The sequence below is a fragment of the Misgurnus anguillicaudatus genome, chromosome 23 (genome assembly GCF_027580225.2).
Source record: "Misgurnus anguillicaudatus chromosome 23, ASM2758022v2, whole genome shotgun sequence".
Taxonomy (NCBI): Eukaryota; Metazoa; Chordata; class Actinopteri; order Cypriniformes; family Cobitidae; genus Misgurnus; species Misgurnus anguillicaudatus.
The window spans coordinates 3,113,324-3,140,805 of record NC_073359.2 but is presented as its reverse complement, the minus strand read 5'-3'; the positions used below and the strand labels follow the sequence as shown (position 1 = coordinate 3,140,805).

Genomic DNA, 27,482 nt, shown 5'->3' with positions numbered 1-27,482 from the left:
ATGTAAGGAGAAGACATCCAGCCTTATGGAAACAATGGATATAGTTTATTATCCGGGGTAGCAGCGGAGTTTTGCGTGTGTGTTTGATGCGGTGGATTTTCAGAACCGGGTCATGACGAGTTACACGTGGTAAGTAAGACTTCTGTCTTATGTTGGAAATAGGCGCGTGTATATTATATAAATTACACGAACATGTAGTGAATCAAAAGTTAAAACAGTGTTGTATAGTGTTGCATGACTCGTACTCGCTCCTCCCGCGGTATAACTCCTCCTTCTTCATTTTTTCGTACGTTATCGGAAAGATTCGGTAAAGCTAATCTTTCTTTTATAAATCTGATTAAACTAAAGACTCTTCAGAGATATAAAGGATGTCATACTACTCTATAGGTACTCCAGATTAACATCAGAAATGCAGAAACAGCGTGTGTTACGTGAGCTTTAAGTGTATCGACTGCAATTATTTGACTACTGCTGAATCTACAAGTTGGGTCGATTTGGTCCAAGCTCCTTTAATCCTTTTATTCTTCAACTGAACACCTTGTAAAAGTGTGATTTTGTAAGGATTTTGCATATTTTCTTTCATCTAAAAATATTTTGCTGTAACTATCAGTTAAATGACAATCTGAAAGGTTTGGAGACTCACTGAGAACGGTCCAATCACATGCGGTCAAAAACATAAAAAACAATATTGATTAGCTTACAAAAAAAAGTGGGTTTGGGGCGAAGACTGCAGTGCCCCAAGGACAATTTGAAACGAGCCAATTAGTGCTCAGCCTTAAATCACATGCTTTTAAACAGGTTACTGATACATACACACTCAGACATAATGAACGAAAAACAATGTTTTTATTTTTTAAATAAATGATGACATGACTAACACTGAAATATTATGACTAAATGATTTTATTCTGTATTAACTTGCACTATATATTTAACTTTTTGTTAACATGTTAAAGTACTTTTCTTTTCTGGCTCATTTTAAGATGGCGCCGCCCTATTGACCATCCACCACTTACAAGGAGTAAGGGTTTCGGTTGTCATGTTAAGCCAAGATGTGTTAATTCATTTGCTGCGACCTTTACTCGATAATGTCCACTATAGTGACGGACACCCCAATAAAATGTCTGTCTTCTCAAAAAGTGTGTAAGGGTTGTGCTACTTCAGACACAGCCCTACGTAATTTGACTAATAAAGTAAACTTGAAGAAGTAAATAAAAACAAGTGGGTAAATTAGGACACTAAGTGTAGCAGAACAGCCGCAATGTCATCTTATGTTAAGCTTCAGGAATTCGTTTGGGGTGAACCTACACTGTAGGTGTACATCGGTTGCACATTTGTTATTGTGGTACATCACAGGATTAAATTAGTGCGCTCAAAATTTAAATTTAAATATAAATTGATTATACAAATGCTGTATCTGTAGGCATTGTGAATGTGAGCGTATAATTTGGTCAGAAAAAACTGACTTCCTTTACATTACACGGACAGTCTTTGAGTCTTTCAGACGTCTGCAGCAGTTCATCTTAAATGTTGTGTGAAAGAAGCAGTTTTCATATTCAACTGTTTGAGCCAAACATCAACATGAGGATTATTCAGCTGCAGCTTTGTGAGTTTATTACAGGTTATGAATTTTAATGTTTTTGTAATCTAAAGGTATTTGATTTAGTTTTTCTGTGTTTTCTGTTATAGATGTGTTAATGATGTGTAACGCTGCAGTGTCTTTACATCAACTTACAGATTTGGGACAAAATGTGACTATAAACTGTGATCTGGACTCAAATGAAGTTTATTGGATTTTACTGAAACATTCAGATTCTCATACAGAGATATTTCGCTCATTCTCAAACTCACCATTTTAAAAATAAATATTCAGTAGAATCTAAACATGGTCTGGTTATATATAATATTACTGTAGATGAGTTAGGGTTTTATTATTGCATGAACACAGGCACAGGATCTCCAAAACTCAGTAACAGCACAAGACTGCACATCATTGGTAAGTAAATTAGCTCATTTATTGATCTAAACATATTAATACATGTGATTATAAACATTAGTGATTCACTTCTTTAGTTTTTTACTGAATTATAACAGGCATAACTGAGGTTCTTATTGAATGACATTGTTCTCAAATCTTAAAAAAAAACTTTTTACAGAGCCAACTCAACCAACTGAGTTAACTGAATGTAATAATCACACACATGTCCCAGTGACCGAGCAAAACTGTACAGAATGGAAGACGTTCAGCCTTATATCTGCTCTGATAATTTGTGTTTTGATCATTATAGTCATAGGTGAGTACTTATACAGTAATGTCTTTTCTATAAACTCTTCTCAGTAGGCAGATAAGGTTGTTGTAATTCATTTTAAAGCATTTATTTACACTATGCTTTTGGCTATTTGATTTTCGGGCGGTTTCCTGGACAGGGCTTATCTTAGTCCCAGACTAAAATACATCTTTGAGCTGCCTTAATTTAATAACAGCTTGCACAAACATATCTTAACATATATCAGTGCTATTGTTTTGTCTCAAAATGAAAACCAGTATTGTTTATTTGTAAGCTTTGTTTGTAAAACCTGCTTAAATGTCCTAATATAAGGCTAGTCCTGGATTAATCTAAACACTGTGTCTGAGAACCCCCCCCCCCATTGTTTTTTATAAATGCATTTACATATATATATAAATAATTTGATTTAAGAAAGGATAATAACCTTAAACTGGTATGGTATTCTCCATGTAAAAAGGTTTTGACAATCCTTTTCGATTTTTTAAAGCTTGTTGTTGTTTATGGATGTCATATTTATTGAAAGCCTACAGTACCTTGAAGTTATATACTTTCAACCATTCAACAATCCATTGTAAAATAACCAGTCAAAGAAATAATTAAAATGGGGACAATTAAATTAAAAACAATAAAACATGAATACAGTTTTCTTCACATAAAATACAAGATTTTAAATTCCTGCATGTTACGGTTTTACAGCAATATAATTTAAAGTTCTCTGTATCATTCTTAGGACTAATTAAAGTTTGTTTTACTGAAAATGGATGTTGTATCAGATCTGAAAATAGTTCAGGACAATTTCATAACGCCGATCTACAGCAGACACAAGTTACAGTACAGGTAAAAGCATTAATATCATTACAGAAATTCATTACAGTATGTATTGATAATTATTGTTAAACTATTAGGTCACAAACCCATAATACACTGAGGCATGGATTACTGTATGAAATATAAATGAATAAGTACATCTACTGCTGAATTTTAGTAATGATTTCTTGTTGTTCTTTTAGTATGAGGCGGTGGACTCCAAGCCAAGCAAAGACAACAGACTTAGCAAACAGACTTAACAACAGACTTAACAAAGACAACAGCACGTATGTGTTATCCTGTCAGCCCTGTATGTCTTTTTGCCTTGTTTCATGTGACAGAATCATGGCAGCCCTTATTGTTTCTTGTTTGCATGACAGCATTCTGCTCTAAAGATCAAGAACACAAAAATATTAATGATCTCATATTCATCTTGTACAGTACAAGATTATAAATAGTTATGTTATTGTATAAACTTATTTTAATATCTCTTTTTGATTTTCTTACATTTCAATTCATTTACAGTACTGACATTTTTAAATTAACATTTTATATCTTCAGTTGCGGACTAGACAACATCAAAAACAAGCAAAATTTCATCAAATAACAGAATTTGATTTATGAAGTAGCCTATTACTCACAAAAATGCATTGACTTTAACTTAAATTAAATGTTACTGTTGAAGTCATCTGTTAAAGCATGAAAAATAAATGTACTTTGAATCTGCAAATTTGAGTAATGTGGGTTTATTATCAGTAATGAACTAATGAAGGTAATCATTCACACACACACACACACACACACACACACACACACACACACACACACACACACACACACACACACACACACACACACACACAGTTATATATGTTATAAAAATTGTTATAAATGTTCATCCTTGTTTTCAGATGCCTGTGATCTTACATTGGATCCAAACACAGCAAACACTCAGCTCATACTGTCTGAAGACAACAGAAAGGTGACATGTGTGAATGTGGAGCAGTCGTATCCTGATCATCCAGACAGATTTGAGTGTTATCCTCAGGTTTTATGTAAAGAGCCTCTGACTGGACGCTGTTACTGGGAGGTTGAATGGACAGGCTGGGGTGTTTTTATATCAGTTTCATATAAAAACATCCGCAGAAAAGAAAGGAGGGATGACAGCGTGTTTGGATTCAATAAAAAGTCATGGAGCCTGCACTGTTCTGATCGTTGTATACGTGCCCGTCACGATAGTAAGGGAACAATAGTATCTGCTTTCTCACCTCCATCTAATAGAATAGGAGTTTATCTGGACTGGTCAGCCGGCACTTTGTCCTTCTACAGCGTCTCTGATACACAAACACTCACACACTTACACACATTCAACACAACATTCACTCAACCCCTTTATGCTGGATTTAATGTTTATTTGACTTCTTCAGTGTCTCTCTAAAACAACACAGTGACTGACTCAAAGAAATACACAGACTCGATCTGAAATCAACAAATCATGATGTGGTAGACAGACAGACAGACAGACAGACAGACAGACAGACAGATACTTTATTGATAACTACTCACCAGAGTACTAAGACTCAATGTCCCACAATGCTTTGATTTTTGTCCATTTTCAATCACACCTTCTATGCATTACCTGTACTATTTAACCTGTAACACCTCATTCACTCCTCATGAAGTATTGTTTGACCTGGCTGCAATTCTGAGCATTCTAGTTTATTATCTTGTTTAGTTTTTTCTGTGTTTTTTATATGTATATCTCTCGAGTGTTTTGTTTTGCCTGCACTCTGTATTATTATTGTTTGCTGCCTGCCTCAACACGGTGCCTTTTTTATGACAACAATATTTGGATTTACCCGCTACTCTACATGGCATGTCTACAAATACATACGTAATAAATATACAAATTTAACAGAACATTAAATGTATAAATAAAATCCAAATGAACAAAATATAATGTAATAATAGCAACTATATTGTATAAATTATGTATGTAAAGTTTATATTAATAAAATATTTTAAAACATTGCTAGATGTAATGTAAATGAATGGATGATCCAAGTTCCTATGATAGAGGTTAATGATACCTCTGCATGAAGTTAATAAAGTATAATGGCAGCAACATGAATGACCTCCTAGTGCTACATGTTGCACCAGAACTAGACAGTGTTTCCAGCTTAGTGGCTTGGTTGCTAGATTTAGAATCTCTTTTTTTACATAAAAGTGCTTAGCAATAAACCTACTGACTCTTTGACTCATTCAGATCTGACTATACTGCCTTGCAATTCATGAGGTTTTGCTTTCCTGAGCCGGCGCCCATCTGCGTTCACTCTGGACAGGGAGTTGAGCAGCAGCACATTCAGATCTGACTGTACAGAGATGACACGTGAATGAACTGCACATTTACCAAACAGTGAGGAAACACTCCATTATCTGTGTATTTGGTTGTTCCTCATTTATTTAAATTTGAACTGTTTGGACAAATAAACATGAACACAGCACACAGATGAAATCAGAAAATCTTTATTAGGCATTCGGCTATATATAAAAAAACATTTATGACCATTCAGAGATACTTTAAGAGAAAACTAAAACAGATTTGGGGTACCATGTGATGTGATAATGTGACTGGTATGCTAATTGGTACATGGTGTAATCAAACAACATTTAGCAACTTTTCAAGCAGGCTTTAACTACTATCCACTGAAAATAGTTGGAAACAGAACTGATGGGGTGAAAGATGTATAGGGGTCCCCACTGCCCAGAGGGCCCCACGAAATCCAGAAGTTTTAATATACTGGCCCCCATTATGTTAATAATATATAGTAGTATAACTTTAATGAAAACCAAAGCAAAAAAATGCTATTTGATGAAAAAACTTTTCAAAATAACTCATTCTCTCCCCTCTAAAAATGCAACAAGAGTTATTAAATTATACAGTTCAGTCAGTGATAAACATCAGAGGGAACCAATGAAACTGTAAGTCTTGTAAACAGAACCAATCGGTAAGGCTGACATTTGTGAGACTAAAGTCTGATTTATGGTCTGTAGCTACGCTGTAGGCTGTGTAGCCTGATGTGCACCTCTCTTAAAAAATATCAACACATCCATTCTAAGCGGACTGCCAGCGCTGTGATTGGGCCGCTAGAACCCCTCCCGTCAGGTCAAAAATATCTGCAGACCATTTCTTCATAAGGCATTTTTGCTTGCGATGGTAAATACCAAAGTGTTGTTGCCACGGCTGCAACTTATGACACTTTTCCATTGCATAGTACCCCACGGTTTAGTTTGGGTTAGGTCGGGTCAGCTTACCTCACTTTAGCTTGGTTAGCTCTTCCATCGAGTTTAGTAACACTTTGGAGTGGGAGGGATTATAGGCATTATAGTGGGAGATCATACAAGTGAGAGCATTGTTGTACATTCCCATACATTTATTTATTTCTCAGTCTGCCACAAAATTAATATTGGCCACCACAAATAAATGTTTGCACATCTTGTTTATCACCAGCTCTGTCTCTCATGACTGTCTTTCTGTACAAACACCCGTGCCGTCAGTCGACACGCTCTATTTTTGTTATACACTTATGTTTTGGTTTTGAAGCTCTTTAAAAAACAATGTAAATGTATCTGAGATTACATTAAGCTAAAGAAATGTATAATTTGCAAGGTAACAATTGTTAAGAAATACAGCTATAATGCTGAGTACAATATTTGTGTGTTCTCCTTTAACAGTGTTCAGTCTGCCTCTGTGTCCCGCCCACTTCTGTGATTGACAGTCTACATGCTGCTGCTACAACTGCAGTTTTACTACAGATACAGCTTCTCAAACTGTCTTTTTAAGCACATTGTGTATTAATTTATGTCAAACAATCTCACAGGCACAACTGTAACCACTAAAAGAAGAATATAAATGAATCACAGGTGAACACAGACATATTATTCTCAACTAGTCTGTACAAACACTGCAATAGCTTAATGTTAAACACTTCAGCACATGTGCTTGATGGTTTAAAAGGCGATAAATCAAACTCCTGGACTTACTGACCAAAGGCAATGAAGCTTTGCAACTGATTAGTATTCTAACTTTGCCATCTCATCGAGTTTAAAATGTTAGGTTTCTTCAGCCCATCTAAAGGTAATGAAGCTGTTAGGAGACTCACTTCTGAGTCTTCATCATTAACAGAAACACCAGCAACACAAGCACCGCCATGTCAACCAAGGATATGACCCTCTACAATACTGGCCAACATTTACCCATTACACATTATATTTGTGCATCCATGTAAGCTGGTATTTCCCAAGGCTATTTGATCATAGAGAATGAACTTTAGTGAGGCTATGCAATTTTACTTAAAACTTAAATTCCTCTGTCCTTGGGTCTTTTCCTTGCATCATTCCCTCACATTCTAGGGAGGTGGAGTTAAGACGCAAGGACAAGAAACAATGATACACAAATAAGAACTGAAAGACATCCACAGACTGTGAGGAGCGAGCAGGAAATGGAAAACCTGGAGTGGATTTCTAGTGGACTGATAACAGAATGATTTCAGTGGGAATTGGGAATCAAATCCACTCATACATGCTGAGGTTCTTGTGTCCCAAATATAATAAATATTATCTGTAATTTAAAGAAAACATAAGTTCAAAATTAACTAACTTCATAAGCTGGCTATGGTAAACATGAAGGTAAATGTAGTCAAGATCTGTTGTTGCATCTTCTGCTTTTCTAAAAAGTTTGATGTTTGTAAGTCTGTGTTTTAAACTTACAGGTAAAAGGTAAAAGTGAAACAGTGTTATAATGTTTAGTTTGACAAGCTGAAGTCAACAATTATCATTTCCTGAAAGTTTAACTCACTGACATTTACTAATAAACAAGAAATAGACACACTATTCTCAGAAGGGTACTAGCAGGAACTGAGATTTTTCTTCACAATGACAGGAACTGAGATCAGCAGATAATTTAACAAGTGCAAAAACATACAGCTAAAAACCACTGATGCATGGACAGAGAACTGCACAACAACGTGTTTGTATGCATGTTTTTATTCTTTTATTATATGCAACTTGAAAATAAACAATTTTAATTTTAATTATTGTTAGTTAAAAACAGTTGTGTGTTACTGATTTTACTGTAAAGAGGCAGATCTGAAAAATGAATTTTGTGTCACAGTCAAACTAACATTGTGTTTTTTATCAGCAATAAGAAAAGTTCTTGTTTAATGTTTTGTAGCTGGTATATGTGAGTTTCTACAAAGAGAAATCATGAACTTCAGACTCTCATCACTGATCCTGCTGTTACACATTCAAGGTATGAAACACAGTTTTGTTGTTGTACTGAAATACTTCAATTCATTATATATTTGTTAAAAGTGTGTCAGATTTTAAACTAGTTTAGTCTAATTTAATTTTCATCGCTGTACTCCAAAGGCTGAATTCTTCATTTGGATCAGTCTCTAAAATGTTTAAAGTGAGTTTGTATATTTAAAACTGAAATAAGAGCTTTATATTTGAGAACAAACTTGATGAATCTGACTTAATATCCTTACAGGACTGTCTGAATCTCTCATCTCGCTCTGTAATTTTAATGAAGTTAAATACAGATAAGCTACAAATACTATTAATGTTACGGTTTCTTCTTCAGGGTTCCTAACATTGGATAACTTTGATGTAACCTGTAATAAACAGAATATTTGTGCTGTAAGGGGGGGACTGGTGAAGGTGAGGTGCCTTTACTCAAATATCAACATCAAAACTGGGTTCTGGTTCAGTCAGAAACAGAGAACAAACTGGAGAAACAAAGATGAACCTGAAGATTTGACTTTAGATTCAGATTACTCAGGACGAGTGGATCAGAGGATCACTAAAGATTACTCACGACTCACAATAAGAGATCCGAGAGAGAGAGACAGTGGAGAATATCAGCTCATGTTCATTATGAAGGATGGAGTTAAACATCTCAGCTCAGTCACAGTCAATCTAACAGTCACAGGTACATTTACATTCTCATCAATCCAGTTAAACTCTTTTCATTTCTCATCTAATGTAAGGTTTTGATTATTTAGTTTTACAGGTGAAGATGAATCCTGAATCTACAGGACAGCGAGTAAAACTGAGCTGTGATTCCTCCTGCCCTTTAACATCTGAATATGATTACCGCTGGTACAAGAATGGAGAATATTTAACAGACGACCAAAGCATATTTGTGTCATCCAGTGAAAACACTGACAGTTATTCCTGCATTGAGTCTGTTTCAGAGTCCTCTTCATCTGTGTGTGAGTCTGACATTTATAAAATATTTAAATTAAAATGGAAGAATAAACTTTTCTAAGTTTTCTTGTTGATTCATATACAGTATGAGTGTGTTTGTAATTGATTGTGAATGTTACAGCAGTATTTTGTGACTCTTTCAGGTCTTTCTAACAGTAGCTGTTGGGGTGTGACTTACACCTCTACAGAAGTTTGTGCTTTAGTGGGATCAACAGTAGATATTCACTCTTCATACTCACATCCCACTGGATATACAGTAAATAAAACATACTGGCATTTGGAATACAGTCATTTGGATCTGCATGAGAATCATCGGTTTTCTGGTCGTGTGGAGTATCTGGGAAACACACTGAGAATAAATAATGCCAGCATGAGTGACACTTTACGATACAACTTCAGGTTCATCACTAACACATCAGATGTAGTTTCTGGTTCTCCTGGAGTCTATCTTACTGTTACAGGTAACTGCTCATAATAAACTCTTTGTAGTCCAGCACTCATTATACTGAAGCATTATAGCTCGAGTAGGAGTCTGAAATTAACATGACTGATTTGAGGTTTAGACCATGTTTTATCAATTGAGCTAAATCAAAAATATGAGGCCCAACTTGGAAAATTAGTTGATGTGAACTCTGTCATATGAAATCTCAGGTACACGAGTGAGAAGCAGTCCAGACCCTGTAATAGATGGAGAAAAAGTGATATTAATCTGTTCAACTGAATGCACTCTGGATAGCAAACATACTTACATCTGGTATAAGAATGGACAACAGGTAACAGATGGATTGAGATTATTAAACAAGCTGTACCTGGACTCAATCAACAGTGAGGAGCTACAAGAGTATTCCTGTACTGTAAGAGTTAACACAACATCTCATCATACATCTGATGAAATTATATAAGAGAGGGTTTCTGTCCTTGATGCTGATTGGTTTATTTACAGCTATGACATCATCACTGAGCTACTTTCAGTCTCACTGTGCAGCACTCATAGCTGATCATTAATATTGTGTCAGTTATAGGAAACAGTTTAGTGTAGCACGACTGCAGGAGGTGCAGTGATATTACGCAGTGCCTGAAAATATTCCCCTTAAGCCCTTTTCACACACATTCCGAAAAATACTCGGAAAATGCATCCTGGAATTTTCTGGGATCGTTTGATTTTTGTTCATTCACACTGCCATGATTTGCCGACATCTGCAAGGTCCTGCCTTCTCTTCTACACAGCGTCTAAAGTTTGCGTATTATTTATTATTTCTCTCTCCAGAAACCACTCGCATGCATTTTTGTTTATAATAAGACTATAACCCTACAGTCACATTAGCTACAAAAGTGAACGACACCGAGCGACACGCACTCGCTTGATGGGCGTTCCTTGGCTAGTTTATCAAAGCGGTATCAAAAGTCACTTTAGAGGTATTGTTAAGTTACAAGAACGGTGTTTTTGGATGTAAAAGTATTTATTTCTAAATAAAAGTAACAAAATATATGAGATAAAATGCCAAACTTATCAGATATATACATAAATATGCATTTTCCGCCATCTTGAATTATTTTCTCAGACTCGACCACAGACCTACGTCACGCTGCTCCTTCACTCCGATTGGCAGTCGCTTTGTCGCATCGCTCAGCATTTGCATAAAATAGCCTGCTTGTCTATTTTGGCCCCGCCTTGCTCGCGCAGCGGCGAGCTCGTCGCTTGCAAACGGCCACTTCCATTAAAAACGAATGGTAGCCTGTCGCTCTGTCTCTGTCGCTTGTAGCTAATGTGACTGGGGGGTAAAGGAGAGCGTGAATGCGCAGTTCTATGCTGGTGATTGATTTCAGCTTCAGAGTGGATATTTGACAAGCTCCCTGATCTCTGCTTAATTAGAAAATCACAACTTTTAATTTTCCGTTAGTCTTAATACACAATGTAACTACAGAAGAGACAAGTTTTAAATATAAAAACTCTTTGGTTATTTTTGGCTAAGTTATGCAAAAAGTGGTCCTGCTGGACTGGATGGATTTCAAAAAGGTAAAAATCTAATGTTTAAAGGCGCTCTATGCATTTTCCATAGAGTCGCTGGAGAATACTTGCAACTGTCGTAATTTCTCACCCCCACTCTATAGACCGTTTCAGTAGTAACAACATAAACAAGCGGCTGTCGCGGTCTGCGCGTAACTTCCGGTAAACTCTGTTCTTTGAACGTAGTTTATTTATATAACAAGCAAAAAAACAACACATAGATACCTAACAATCCAAAACATTTGTTATTTTCGACGAGGCATTTGTTAAAGAGATCAGTTTAGCAACTAGTCAGACCATTAAAAAAACGAAACCGGAAGTAAGGTTCGGATCCAGACGTGTGTCACGTGCGTCCGATGAAACGTCTCGGTTACGTATGTAACCCTCGTTCCCTGAAGGAAGGGAACGGAGACATCACGTCGTGACCGACGAATTGGGAACCGCTTCGCGGGTGACCTATCTACTTCGAGAACTATCAAAAAATGCCAATGAACTTGGCATGCAGGTATTTGCATAATGCCGGCGCCGCCCCGCCAGGTGCGTATATAAGGCGCAGGTGCATAATACCAAATCAGCTATATTATTGCTGAGAAGCCGAGCAACAGTGCCCGGCCTGAACAGCAATGGAACAGCAAACTGTGGCGACGGGACGTGACGTCTCCGTTCCCTTCCTTCAGGGAACGAGGGTTACATACGTAACCGAGACGTTCCCTTTCATCGGTCACTACGACGTCACGTCGTGACCGACGAATTGGGAATCCCTACCAAAACGCCACTGCAGCTGAACCCTTCCAGTGCCTGCAAAAGCCCTCCGCCCTCCACATAAAGGGGCGGAACCTAAGGCAAAATGCAGAAGGCCGGTCACTACCTGTTCCTTAACCCACGATAGTGAAGCAGCGAACTGGGGGAAGCGTCTAAACTGAGCGGAGCTAGAACACTGCGGAAGCCATCCCCTAAGAAGGTTAAATGGATGACATAAAAATATATGAAACAACCGACAGGTTGCTCAAAATAAAGTCTCTGAACAATACATGGTATGTTGAGAGGTGCAGAGCAGGCTCTGCTAAGGAAAAACGTGGAGGATTAGAACCCCACGGACTTTACACACAAATGAACCCTACGTAGGGGACAAATGTGGACGCCTAGCCTACACAGGTTTACAGAGAATACATCAGTGATAGGTTGACAGCGGATGCTCCGCAACACCAGGTATCAGGGCGGTGGAGGAGAGGCAAAAACGTTTGTGACGTTTTTGCCCCGATGGCCTTCCATATTGGTGCAACTGTACAGCACCAAAATAGAGGCTCCAAGCCGACACACGAGCCGACCCTCGGCATTCTTAACTAGTTAGTAGAAAGAACCCGAGTGGAAACCGGTTCGACACGAACACTATAGAATCTTGTGAACGTATTAGGTGTCGCCCAGCCTGCAGCTCTACAAATGTCTGTTAGCGAGGAACCGCGAGCCAGTGCCCAAGATGATGCCACACTGCGTGTAGAGTGGGCACGTAAATTAAATGGACAAGGCACATTCTGCTTTTGATATGCAAGGGCTATAGTATCCACAATCCAATGGGACATCCTCTGCTTGGTGACAGCTTTTCCTTTCTGCTGACCACCGTAACAAACAAAGAGCTGATCTGAGGTCCTAAAACTTTGCGTCCTGTCTATATACACACGTAGTGCACGAACAGGGCATAACAAAGCCATGGCTGGTTCTGCCTCCTCCAAAGGCAGTGCTTGGAGATTCACCACTTGATCTCTAAAAGGAGTGGTGGGAACTTTGGGCACAAAGCCGGGCCGGGGTCTCAGTGTTACGCTGGATGCAGCCGGCCCGAACTGAAGGCACGATTCATCGACCGAAAATGCATGAATATCCCCTATCCTCTTAACAGAAGCCAAAGCAAGGAGAGTTAATGTTTTCATTGTAAGAAATTTAACACTCACACTATGCAGAGGCTCAAATGGGGCTTCCCGGAGTGATTTCAGCACCAAGGACAGGTCCCAAGGAGGAATAGAGGGGGGACGCGAAGGATTCAGTCTTCGAGCGCCTCTGAGAAATCTAATGACTAGGTCGTGCTGACCCACTGTTCTACCGTTTACGGGTAAATGGTGAGCTGATATCGCAGCGATATCGACCTTAATAGTGGATGGTGACAGCCTATTCTCCAAACGACGCTGGAGATATAAAAGCACAACACTAATCGGGCATTCTCGGGGGTTTTCACTTCGGGAAGAACACCAGTCGACAAACAGGTTCCATTTAAGCGCGTAAGCCTGTCTCGTAGATGGCGCTCGCGCAGCAGCAATAGTGTTAGATACCTCTTGCGGTAAATCACTCATATCCTCCGTGCCCCGTCCAGAGACCACACATGGAGGTTCCACAGGTCGGGGCGCGGGTGCCATAATGTGCCCTCTTGTTGAGAAAGAAGGTCCTTCCTCAGGGGAATCTTCCACGGAGGGGCTGTCGCGAGGAGAGAGAGTTCTGGAAACCAACTCCTGGTTGTCCAATACGGTGCCACCAACAGCACGCTCTCCTCGTCCTCCCGGATTTTGCATAAGGTTTGCGCAATGAGGCTCACCGGAGGGAACGCGTATTTGCGCATGTTTCGCGGCCAGCTGTGTGCCAATGCATCCACGCCGAGCGAGTCGTCGGCTAGTGAATAGAACAGGCGACAATGGGTCGTCTCTGGGGAAGCAAACAGATCTATCTGCGCTTTGCCGAAACGTCTCCAAATTTGCTGAACCGCAATGGGGTGGAGTCGCCATTCGCCGGGACGCGCAGCCCGAGAGAGCGCATCCGCCTCTACATTGAGCGTGCCCGGGATGTAAATGGCACGAAGAGACCTCAAATTCTCCAAGTGAGGAGGTGACGGGCGAGATGCGACAGGTGACGCGAGCGTAAACCGCCTTGACGATTGATGTACGCCACGGTCGCAGTGTTGTCTGTTCGAACTAATACATCTTTGCCCCGTAACTCGTTGCTGAAACGGACGAGCGCAAGATATACAGCCCACATTTCCCGGCAGTTTATGTGCCAATGCAGCTGGGGTGTCGTCCAGACCCCCGAAGCCGCAAGCCCATCGTACGTGGCCCCCCACCCCGTGTCTGACGCATCTGTGCATATTATCGCATGCCTGGAGACCTGTCTCAGAGGCACACCGGCTCGGAGAAACGCACGGTCTAACCACGGAGTGAAAGTGCGACGACACGCAGGTGTAATGATAACACGGTGAATGCCGCGCAGTCACGCTCTCCTCGGGACTCGATCGTGAAGCCAATGCTGAAGCGGTCGCATATGAAGCAGTCCGAGCGGAGTTACAGCTGCGGCTGCTGCCATATGCCCCAAAAGCTTCTGAAACTGTTTCAGTGGGACCGCGCTCTTGCTCTTGAATGTATCCAGGCAAGTCAGAATCGACTGTACACGCGCCTCTGTTAGACGAGCTGTCAAATCGATCGAGTCCAGTTCCATACCGAGAAAAGAGATTCTCTGCACGGGGCAAAGCTTGCTCTTTTCCCAGTTGACCCGAAGACCCAAACGAGCGAGGTGTTTTAAAGTTAAATCTCTGTGATCGCACAGCGTCTGACGTGTTTGAGCTATTATTAGCCAATCGTCCAGATACGCGAGAATGCGCACACCTCTCTCTCTCAGGGGTTTCAAAGCCCCCTCCACTACTTTGGTGAATACACGGGGCGACAGAGAGAGCCCGAATGGGAGGACTTTGTACTGGTATGCTCGCCCCTCAAACGCAAAGCGGAGAAACGGCCTGTGTCGGGGGAGAATCGATACGTGAAAGTACGCGTCCTTCAGGTCGATAGATGCGAACCAATCGTTTGGACGAATGCATGGAAATATGCGTTTGGGCGTCAGCATTTTGAACGGCATTCTGTGAAGTGCACGGTTCAGCGAACGCAGGTCCAGGATCGGTCGCAAGCCGCCGCTCTTCTTGGGTACAATAAAGTAAGGGCTGTAAAACCCCGACCTCATCTCGGCTGGAGGGACCGGCTGGATCGCGTCTTTCGCCAATAAGACAGCGATCTCCGCACGGAGGACGTGCGCATCGGCAGCTCTCACCGTAGTGAAACGAACGCCGGAGAATTTGGGGGGACGCCGGGCAAATTGGATCGCATAGCCGAGACGAATCGTGCGTAAAAGCCAACGCGACGGGCTGGGAAGCTGTTCCCACGCCCCCAGATACCGTGCGAGGGGGACCCGACGGCGCGTGCGGTGACCTTGGTCGCACGAAGCGCCAGATCTGTAGCCGCACGTAGTTCAGAGAACTCCGCCGAGTCGTGACCTCCCGAGTGCAGATCCCTCAGAGCCTTAGCCTGATGAACCTGCAGCAATGCCATGGCATGCAGGGCAGAGGCTGCCTCCCCACAAGCCTTGTAAGCAGCACCGGACAGCGCCGAAGACTGCTTACAGGCCCGTGAGGGGAGAGTAGGCTGGTCCCGCCAGGAGGAAGCGACACCGGCCGGACACAACTGCATCGCGACCGGGCGCTCCACTGACGGGATACCAGTGTACCCCTTGGCATCTCCACCCTCGAGAGAGGTGAGAGGTGAAGGCTGATACGGCCGGTTCCGGGCGGAAAACGGGGTTTTCCACGACCGCGTCAGCTCTTCATGCACCTCGGGGAAGAAAGGCACCGGGGGCGAGGACTGAGAAGCCCTGGCACCCCCGAAGAACCAATCATCGAGGCGACGGTTCAGGTGGGGGAGGTTTAGTCCACTCCAAGCCGACCGCCTCCGCCGCCCGAGCGAGCATGGCTGCCATCTCAGGGTCGAACGCAGAACCCGCAACCTGGCCCGAAGGCGGGAGCGGATCCGGATCGACGTCCGAGGCTGACAACCCCCCCTCCGACGTTACGGTGGACATCGCGTCAGGTGGAGGCTCGACAGAGCGCGAGGACACCGTAGAACACGGGCCGCTCGTCTCCATCGGGACCTCCGCTGGCAAAGGATCAGGGCGCTGGGAGCTACTGGACGAACCAGCAGACCGACCCAGCACCGTTATACGGAGGTCATCCTTCGCAAGTTTGGTAGCTGCGCTCTTAGCAGCACCAAACTGGGAAGGCGGGGGCCGTTGCCGGAGGAACGACACCCGTCTCCGCAAATCCGCCATAGTCATGCCCTCACAGATGGGGCATGAGCTATCACGCAACGCTGCCTCTGCGTGCTGGAGCCCCAGACACGAAAGACAACGCTTGTGGCCATCCTGGGGGGCGATGAACACACCGCATCCAGAAACGGAGCACGGACGGAAATCCATCTTTAAAAAGACGACCCCGACCAGAGGCGTCATGCCCATTGAAACTAAGGGGGCAGCTGCCCCCTCGGATTTTTGAGCCAAATGGATTTTGCAAGCAACCTCAAAAATAAAAAAGCGTCCATTAATCTTTTAATCTGTTTAAAATGCCCAAATTGTCAATTTTGTGCTGCATCCGTGTCACTTTTCAGAGTTTTGATAATGTTTTGATCGTGTACATTACTTTATTCTGGCGTCAGGCGCTGCAGTCGGCGCAGCCGCAGACGTCAGCGTCTGCGCGCGTTCACGAGCTTAGCTGTTGCTGCTGGCTGCCTTTTGCTATCTTAGGAATTAAAACGTGTAAGACACGCTCACAACATTTCCAAATCCCCAGTACGGTAATGTGTTGTTAACCTCCTCTGTGTAGAAATTGTATGGTTTAAAATGTGACCGTCTCGACCTTATATTAGTAACAGGGGCGGCGTTTGCGTATGGCAGGGTATGGCAGTTACCATACCCTAGCATTCAGAAAAAACACCAGAAATCAACAGGCTATAATGATGCTCATTAAAGATCATTTTAAATATTTTCAGTAGAACAGATCTAAACATTGGTACATCACTAATAAGGATCATTTACACGTGTGTTCGACTTCATGCTATAACACTGGAACCGACAGGCGGATGACATCAACGTGCCGCGAAAGCGGTTTAAAATCAAACTCTTCTGATGATTCCTCGACTCACCCTCGCGGTACTTTGACGTCATCAGCCTGTCGTTCTTGCTGCGCGGCTTGAAGTCGAACACAATCTATAGTGAGTTTCGCGCTGCAGGAGGTCTCATGATGACCGCTGCTTTTATAATCTGTATTTTTAACATTTAAACAAACTCATGGTTCTACCCACACTCGCGCTTTGCATATTGCATATTCCAGAAGTAATGATTTGCACTGTGGATAAATAAACATGTTCTCTTCCACTGGGAATTGTTGCACGCGTTTTTGTCCACTTGTGGAATAAAAACTGCACGATGACAAAAGGTAAGACTTGTTTTTGCATTTAGCTCTGTTATACTAAGAGTTTTATTTAGTGTTTTAGTTGGATATGTGTGCTCTATCACATCATTTAAAAGTCTGTGTGTTTAGTGGTTTGGGCGGTTGTCGTGACAAGATTTGTGAAGGGATGTCATAGTATGTTTTGTTTTGTTTTGATATTATCTTGTTTTAGTTTATGTGTTGCTGGAGTTGTACTTAGTTAAGAATTATTTGAAAAGCATTTTAAATAACCATGATTTATATTGTTCTATTGTTGTTGTTTTTCATTTGCATTGCTTCCGTATTCTTGTCAGTAAGTGTACGTCCGTGCAATCGTAGTATGATTTTGTACAGGTTGGTGGAGTTTGTACACATATGCAGGTCCGTAGCCAGCCTATTGAAAGGGGTGGTTCTTTTTTTCAAAAAGTGGACCTTTTTTGCAGTTTTTCTCCTCCTTTCGTATTTAATTATGAGCAGGGCCGTACGCTGGATTTTAAAAATACTGATGTCCATATATATATTTTTCTAGGGCATGCACCCCAGGAAAAAATCTTATTTCTCTGCTCTACATATATGAATTTTAATACAGTAGAAAACCAAAGGATCAATTAACTATAGATTTCAAACCATGTCAGTATGCCGAAAATTTGTGTTGGTCATTAGGAATACATTTTAATAATTATTTTGCCTGGGCACACTGGGCGACTGAATATATGATAATTTTAGTAAATTAACTTAAGGCTATCAATAATTAGTTTATTAAATTAATCCACAACATGAACATACTTATTATACACGTAATATGCTGAAATACAACATCAGTAATGGGTAAATGGGTTGGCCAAGGCTACTTTAGGCGGTCCATATCCCATGAAAGAAAACTGTCATTATTAAAAAAAGCATAAATGAATCTACGATTACTTCACATTACCCCACATTAGAAATATTCTTCTTGCCCTGTATGCATTACTGTATGCATTATACTAACTGTAAGATGTTAACATAATGCAAGTCTGAATTTTAAACTTCTCACATCTGATTAACTGTCTGTTAATGAAGCAAAAGGCTTCCTGTTAACTGCAGTAACTTTAGTAAAAGTTCAAAATTCCATGATAAACCTTACTTCAAATAGCAGAGCTCAACAAGAAGTTATACTAAGAAGTGAGTGATTTTCTCTTCTTTTGTTATTTAATTAACTTTAATAACTTTAACAACTGGTTATTGGGCTTTAAGACCAAATACAATAAAATGTTTAAGCCAAAAGATTAACGTGCATGCTCATTTAAACTCCGTGCACGCGCGCTACCGGTGGATGAAGCTTTGTACCGCGCACGTGATGCGTCGCGTTTTCAAGTTCAAGCTTCGCAGCAGTCCAGTACAACACCGTGAATCTAATCATACATTAAAAATATCTCTTCAATAATTAAAGGGTGCCATTGAATTTTGTTAATAAACACGCTGAATAATGGGAAGTGAATTACTGGAGTGAGTAAAAAGCAGCGCATTATATTTGGACAGCTGCAGTAATGTTTCTTTGTCTTGTAACCTTGACAATCACTGCGATTTCATATTTCTCGTCATTAAACTGCTAACGTTTGATTAATTACATCTTTCTTGCACTTCCACTAACTGCGCATCAGGGGCCTCATTTATCAACATTGCGTAGAAAATGTTCTATATTTGTACTTACAAATGAAATTTAGAATGTGCCTAAGTACAAAAAAATCGGGATTTATCAAACGTGCGCACGTGGTTCGTACGCACATCAGTAAGTAATCCTTGATGATACATCCCACTTGTTCTTAAGCACCATGCTCGTGCACGTTCATAGTCATTTGCATTCCGAAACGCCTCCAATGAACCATGTATGGTGACAACACCTCCCGTTATATGTCACGTGGTTGTGCTTATTCCCTTATCGCATTAATGACAAAGAGAGCGTAAAAGAGGAATTTTACAGACACAGAAATTGAGTTACTTGTGGATGAGGATAAATCCTAATAACACATCCTGATTGGTTTACTTAGTGCGGGAGGAATGACTAACAAAAGAAAACAAATCTACATGGGAACATGTTACCAGTGAGTTTCCATTGAATATAAGGGGGAGAGAACACTTTCAGAAATAAAAAAAGTTGTTTGACATTAAATTATCAGGGAAAAAAAACGCGTCACAGCACACCGACGTGAAACGAGTGCAACTGGAGGAGGACAACTTTCCACCTTAAACAGCAGCATATATAATCAGCATCATTGGCGCGATCTTTGAAAACGCGCTACCGGCGGAATGGATTATTTGCCAAGTCTTCCAATAACGCAAGATAAGCTATTGCACTGTGTCAAGCATTTGCCGGAGACTTCATTTATACAAATCACATGTAGAGCTTTCACAGATAAAGATACATATCACAAATAAATCATTATAATTATTTGCTGTTACCATACTGACATTAATCGTTTTTAACACCTGCTTGTGGATAATAAATAGACACTTCTTTACTCACTGGAACAGGGTCCTGTGTAGTATCGCTATTCTACCACTAGATGCTCTGCGTACGCATACTCAGAGGTGTGCGTATATTTACACACATTTCTACGTATAAGTGCAATTTGATAAATTCCACACTTTGCGTAAAACTGTTCCTACGCACACTTTACGCACACTTCTGTGCGTACGCACGTTTGATAAATGAGGCCCCTGACCTCTGTGTTGCACCTCTGTCTGCCTGGTTTGATTTGATTTGTCATCTCGGTATCATTTTGACTTTATCTCACTTAATGGGGTGCGGTCTTGCGTGCTAAGACGTCACATGCCGATCGGTCTGCGCAGCCAGAGGTCCGGACCTCGGGGACCTCAGTGGTGAGTACGGTACGGTAATGGTAATAAAATAATTAACATATTAATTTGAAACAGCAACCCAGAATATCTGTCACAAGCATTGATTAAAATGATGACAATAATCACGTGAAAAAACGACTTAAATTCTGGACCTTTTGGCAGTGAGGGGGGGTTCGTTCGAACCACCCGAACCCCCCCTGCCTACGGGCTTGATATGTGGTTATAGATTCGTTATTTGAGAATGGCCTTCTTGTACGAAGAATTTTTGCCAGTTGTTGTGAAAAACGCATTAATGACAGAATTAAACAAGTCATTAAACAAAACGTAAATAGGACACATGCCGTTTCAGATGTAAATATGATGCCAATATGTCATTAATCCGATTGAATAGTATTTGATATGAAAGTTAGTCAACACTTTTATTTTGGAGGTTTTTGCACTATGGCAGGGGCGTTTAGAATGTTAGAAATGTAAGTGCCATGGAAAAGACTGAAAGCTCTATAATATAATTTGTTTGATGTATGTGTATGCACAAATTTCTGTGAGCTTTGCACACTGTGCCCCCTTAAAAAAAATTGGTGCCTGACGCCCCTGACCCCGACCGTGACACGAATGAGTGGCTGTCTTTAAAAAGACACAAAGCTCAAACGTGCTGCTCTTTTAGGGAAATCACTCTTTTGTGCGAGCTGGTGAAACACACAGGGAGAGGCAAACGCACTCACTCGAACTCAAGTCCTAAAAAAAGAGACAGAGAGAGAGAGAGAAAGGGTGGAGAAAACACTGCGAGCCTCCGCTGAGGTGTCTTTGCCCAACCAACTTCAGCAAGCTGAGATTTTTTCTTCCCACAGAATAGGATCTACGAAGATCAGTTTTAAGAATAGCTTCTCGTGAGCAGATGTCTGCCGGCTTCGAAGCAATAAAGCTGATTTGGTACTATGCGCCTTATATACGCACCTGGCAGGGCGGCGCCGGCATTATGCAAATACCTGCATGCCAAGTTCATTGGCATTTTTTGATAGTTCTCGAAGTAGATAGGTCACCCGCGAAGCGGTTCCCAATTCGTCGGTCACGACGTGACGTCGTAGTGACCGACTGAAAGGGAACCGTATATACACCTCTAAAGATAATGACCAGGTAATGTTTCACAATTTCATACAAATATTAGGCTACTGCATAGTCTACTAAACTACAGATGATGGTAATAGGATAATAAGAAGTTTTTTCCAAGTGTAGAGTAGGCCTATAACAATAAAGTAGCCTACCGTGTTTGCTGACTTATAGGGCTGTCAAATTTTAATTCGAATTTCGAATATTCGTCGAATGTAAAAAAAAATGCATATTCGAACGTAAAACTTTGCATTCGAATTTATCTGTGTCAGGAAGCTCACGCAACGTTATGATGACGTAACTGACGCGGATTGTTATACAGAGCGTTAGCGGCTCAGCCAACTATGCGGAGCAAGCCAGCGTTATTCATTTGAAAAATAGCAAGAAAAGACAGTGGGGATTACGAGTCGGACAGAATACGTATTAAAAGGGCTGTGTGATGCTGCTTTGGTTTTTGGAGCATCAACTGGAATTCAACCGCAAAGTGAAACTAGCTGAGATGACAGAATTAGTGTCGTCTGGTTCTAAATGCAGTTTTAAAGTTTAAAATAACTGATCAACACGAAAGTGCCATAATACAGCTGCTTGTTTAGCAACATTAAAACCATATGTGCATCTACAGAGTCCACAACGCATATGAGAGAGTTGCAATGTAGCGCCGCGGTGGCTTTATTTTTATGACTGACTGGAAACTTGACTTTCACCTGGACATTTGATATGCACGTTTTTCATCAACATTATCTGCGTGAAATATAAACATGATGATCATCTGCCAACTCGACTGTTTCAGTACGTTTCTAATTACGGAGAGTCTGCTTTATTAACGGCTTCGCTCTGCACGTAAGTTAAACATTTCTGTTCTGTACATTATTACTCGCTTATATTTCTACATATTTTCAACCAAGGGACACACAAAATATAATATAAGTTGTTGTGAATCGCGTTTAAGCTTGACAAAATTTAAATGACTAATGATCTTTCCCACTTATTTTGTCTTAAATAAAGATTCATTCGTCTTTATTAGAAACATGTAAATGTATCTACTTATATATTATAAAAAATGCCCTATATTAATATGCGTTGTCTATGTATGGCATTCGTTTTGTACATTTACAGGTGCACAAATATACTGGTTAATTTTGATTTCATTAAGACACTGTTGTGTTCTGTATTAACTGAGGCTCTGTAATTTTCTTTTTAAATTTAATTAATGTATGGGACATAAAATAATTTGTAAATGTATACATGGATAGTTTCTTGACTATGTTGTGTTAATAGCCTACACACGCTGGCTGTTGAGGCATTGTGCACTTCCAGATATCTATGTGCACTTTTGTTCCTTTGCATATGAATTTAAGAAATTATCTTTAATTTATTAGTGTTTATAACATTCGTGTTAACCAAAAATATGCTGTGCATGATTTGTTTATATTATTGGGGCTTTGTGCTGCGCCCTCTTGTGGGCTTTTAGGAGTATTTTCTCCAAGATAAAGTAGCTCTTTATAATTCGAATATAATTCGAATTTTATTATTTTTCAAGGACGAATTTCGAATGTACTTGTTCAGCCATTTTGACAGCCCTACTGACTTATAACGTTTTTTACATGATTGCAGCTAAATCACAAGTAAACAGTCTATAGTCTATGTCTACTGTTTAATTTCATTTGTGTTTTTTATTGTAATGTTAACATTACAAAATGCCATGACAAAGTTAATTGTGTACATTGCATTATTTCATAACAATGGCTGTTATAATGTCACTATACATGATTATTGCTATTTATCATAGTTTGCAAATTGTGCATGTTTACACTATTTATTTTTACTGTTGATCACCATGTGACACCATTAATCTTGCCACATGGTGATCAACAGTAAAAATGACCAATTTTACCTTTTTGCAAAAGGAAAAACCACAAAGAATCAAAAATGCATGATAATAAGGTGTTGTTATAATGGAAGTCAATGGGGCAAAAATGGCCACCAACAATAAACGAAGGAGAAAAAAATCTCAAAAACTAAAAATGCTTCAAAGCTTCAATGTTTTTACTAATCTTTTACATGCCCAAGACTGTGAAAAAGGTAAAAGAAATTCCAGTTTACAATCACTTTTTATATTGAAAATCAGTCATTTTGTGTGTGTTTTCCCCCCTAAATTAGTGACACCACTAATAAACTTGGCAAGTAAAGAGTTAAAATCATGGAATTTTTTGTAAACCTTTGTAAGTTTTGATCAGTACTGAGGTTGGTTAACAAATTTATGCAAAAAAAAAAAAAAACGAAAAAAAATTCACTTGATACATTTTTGCAGCAGTTTAATTTAGTGGCCACTAACAAAATGAAAGGGTGGTAAATTTGCCCACGGTATATTGTTGAGTTTTTGAAACATTTCAAAGCCTTTTCTTAAAATATGTGTAAATATAAGATCTGTCACCAAAAATTTTTCCATTTGCAGAAAAGTTGAAGACAACCCCCCCCCCCCCCAAAAAAAATGCCCCCAAAAAAACATAACGGTTGATATTGCAATAGTCATGATGAATATTCAGGGCCCTATTTTAATGATCTAAATATATTTTAATGATCTAATTATTGATTAATGATCTTGCCTAAAGCGCACAGTCTAAAAGGCGTCTCTAAATCCAATCTTGCTCATTTAAAGACTGGAAAAATGGTTTGTGCGGCAAGCACACAGTATAAAAGGGTTGTTCCTATTCTGGTAATGAGTAACGGGTGTGTTTTAGGTGTAACGTGCAATAAACCAGTGAGAGTCTCAGCTCTCATCCCCTTTAAAAGTCAGTTGCGCTGGCGCCATGACGATTTCCTATTTTGATGACGGAGGAAGAAAAAGACCACCAGTTTAACATTGATGTAAAAAAATTGCATTGTTTTTATTTGTATTGAAATGGTTATTTTTTGTATTAAAACCTTTAAAAGACATTTACGTTCATGTGTTTAACATGCGACATGTATAATTGCGATCTATTCATCAATAAACAGCTATCCCATCATTGTTGCGGTTAAATAAAGGTTAAAATAAAGATACGTGTGCTTGTGTTACGATTATTTAACATGTTCTTATGCACCACGTCTGTGTAGGACAACTCGCAGGTAACGCACACCAGATGTGCACATTAAATAGCGCAAGCTTAGTCAGACAGAGTTTACTTCAAAATGCTACATTTCCAAATGACAGCCACGCACTGCCTCTTTGGCTATATCTAACAATTGTGCAATTAAAAGGGAGCACAAACACATGGATGAGGAGAGAAGGTAAAAAAGCCCTGGCCACAAACGCAGCGAAATGCTACAAAATTACAGAAATGTTCAAGCGAGCAGGTCTGTCAAAATTACAAGTACAAGAACACATCTTGGTTAGTTATTGCCTAATAAGTCCAATAAGTCACTGGTGCAGCTTCTGCAGGTTTCAAAGTCAGGTGCCGGTGTGCCGTGTTGTTTTGTGTACCATCATTACTGGGGAAGAATCACAATCAAGGTGAAATGTATTATTTCTAGCTGTACTTTAAATGTACTAACACAACCAAAAGTGAAAGTGTTTTAGCGCTGCCAGTGGCACTGAACGGCATAGCGCATCACTCAGAACTTTTGTGTTATTTTAAAAATATGCACACAGCTGTCATGATGGTTATTTGCTGCGTAGCGCTGTGATAACGGCTGCAGTGAGACTGAAATCTGAGAATCACAGAAAAGTCAAATTCTGAATGTTCTGCCTTTTCTGAATATAACTGAGTTTGTGTCTTTTTTCAGATACAATAGACAAAACAAATGAAGCAGTCGACAGCTCAGTGTTTCTCTCTCTGTTGGTGTTTCTGCCTCAGTTTCTCATCATTGAAGCTCTGTGGATGTGGTAAGAAAAATATTAAGTAAAACTCAAAACTGTATAACATACAGTGAATATTCTGATATGAATTCAGATTTTAAGAGTATGACTTTTGATAACACATCTTTTTCATCAGCTGAATAAACTGAGTTCATCTAAAAACAAAACTGATAAAAAAACAAAAAGAGATGAGAAATACTTTATAATCTTCTATAATACAATAAACTAATGGTCAGATTTTATAACATTATCTGTTTCTGTGTGTTTGTCATTGTTAGATGTTGCAGGTCTGTGAGTAGATCAGCTGTCTGTCCATAGCTGTGTCTGAAACCGCTCCCTATCCACTATATAATGCACTATATTGGGTGTCGGCCATTTTGTAGTGGTGTCCGAAACTTGAGTGAACAACTTCATTCCCTACATTCATTCACTACTTTTTACCCACAATGCACTCTGATTTTGAGGGTACATTCGATGTACACTCATTCACTCATATTTCCCATGATGCAACGGGAGACGAATGCGTAACTTGTATCAGCTGAAGGATACTGACAGTAAACACCAAACATTTAGGTTTATAATTTGTCAGTTATTTTCTGCTTCTTTAAAAATAAACAAATGAAAAATAATTTTTGGTTAAATAAAGATAAAAACATAAAAAATACATATAAATAGTTTATTCTGATTGGTCAGTAACTGTTTTAAAAACTGGTTTAAATGTTAAAATCAATAAAAAAAGTTTTTGTGACACTTTTAGGCCTGTTTGAACTTTTCATTGTTGTGAAAGCTTTTTATCAACACTGTCCCATCTGTGACTCTTAATGGATTCTCCCAACAAACCAATCAGTGGCGAAGGCAGACTAAGTAGACCTTGTTGAACTAGGGTGGATTTCAATACCTACTCTCAAATTACATCATTTTACAAAGATTAAACTGATAACATTATGTTTTTTGAGTCACGGATTAAATAATTTTGGATCAGCAAAAAAGGGGAAAAAAATAAATCAAGAAATTGAAAACATATGAAAATAGAAAAGAACAAAGTTACAAATAAAGTCTAACAGTTTAAAAATAAAAAAACTGTCTTCATTCCATAAATGAATTAATCTTTTAAAAGCTACAAAAATGATTTTTTCTTTTGTTGTCTGTTGTTTGATAGGCCGCATTTACATTGCATTGCTCGAAGTGACTCAATTCTGATGTTTCCCTCATGCGGCACAGATCGGATATGACCCACAAATGTGTAAGCAGGAATAAAGTGCATAAATTCAGATATTTTCTAAGCGGTTTCAGGCCTCATTCATATGTGCTCACCTATTTCAGGTAAAATCAACATCAATGCGCAGAGGATTCACACATTACAATAAAGAAAATATTAAGATGAAGTAATTTTCTTGAAACATCACAGTAACCGTGTGCATGTCTGTGTTTAGTTGACTTCATCATTTAGGTTAGATGTAATCAGTTCACCCAATACAGCCGAGTCAACTGCCTCTAGTGGACAAAAACAACACTGCACCAAATATACAAGAGTCTCTCTGTGATGTACAGATCAAAAGGATTTCCAAAGTGAATTCACTAAATAACACAAAACAAAGTCATGTTTAATTTAAAGGGGTCACATCAACTTGAAAATTCTGTCTACATTGTTGAACTTTCACAGTTTATTAAAATAATGTTCCCAAAACTGTCACTTGGCCAGTACCCTTTGTAAAGACCCCATTTAGGTACAGATATGTGGTGTCAGTATGAACCTCGAGGTATTAATATGAACTCTTTATGGGCACAGGTGTACTTTTTAAAAGGGTACCGCCCCAGTGACAGCTAGAGAATAGAGATCATTTATAACATTTGTTTCTGACAGTGTATGGATTATATTATTTCTGGGAAACATGAAGACATGATGCACTGCTGTAAATCTACCACATAAAGACTTCAAGTTTATCCCAGGAGAGGGCGACACACAACAGAGTCTAATGTACTACAACCTACACAAAACAATGAGTCCTCAGAAACAGAGAGATACTTTAGATTGACAGAAATTAT

General features: G+C 39.7%; 2 protein-coding genes across 2 annotated transcripts in view; both read left to right on the top strand.

Annotated features, from left to right (window-relative positions):
• Window positions 1-26,187, top strand: part of LOC129454237 (uncharacterized) — a 177,447-nt gene extending 151,260 nt beyond the window's left edge. Inside the window, exons 4-5 of the mRNA XM_073861635.1 lie at window positions 25,364-25,463; window positions 25,715-26,187. Of these exons, the coding sequence (XP_073717736.1) occupies window positions 25,364-25,463; window position 25,715 (101 nt within the window). The 3' untranslated portion in view covers window positions 25,716-26,187. The remainder of the gene's footprint in view (window positions 1-25,363; window positions 25,464-25,714) is intronic.
• On the top strand, window positions 3,858-4,841 carry LOC141359341 (stonustoxin subunit beta-like). Its single transcript, XM_073861637.1, has one exon. The coding sequence runs from the start codon at window positions 3,862-3,864 to the stop codon at window positions 4,531-4,533; it is 672 nt and encodes a 223-aa protein (XP_073717738.1). The 5' UTR covers window positions 3,858-3,861; the 3' UTR covers window positions 4,534-4,841.
• Window positions 26,188-27,482: the final 1,295 nt, after the last annotated feature.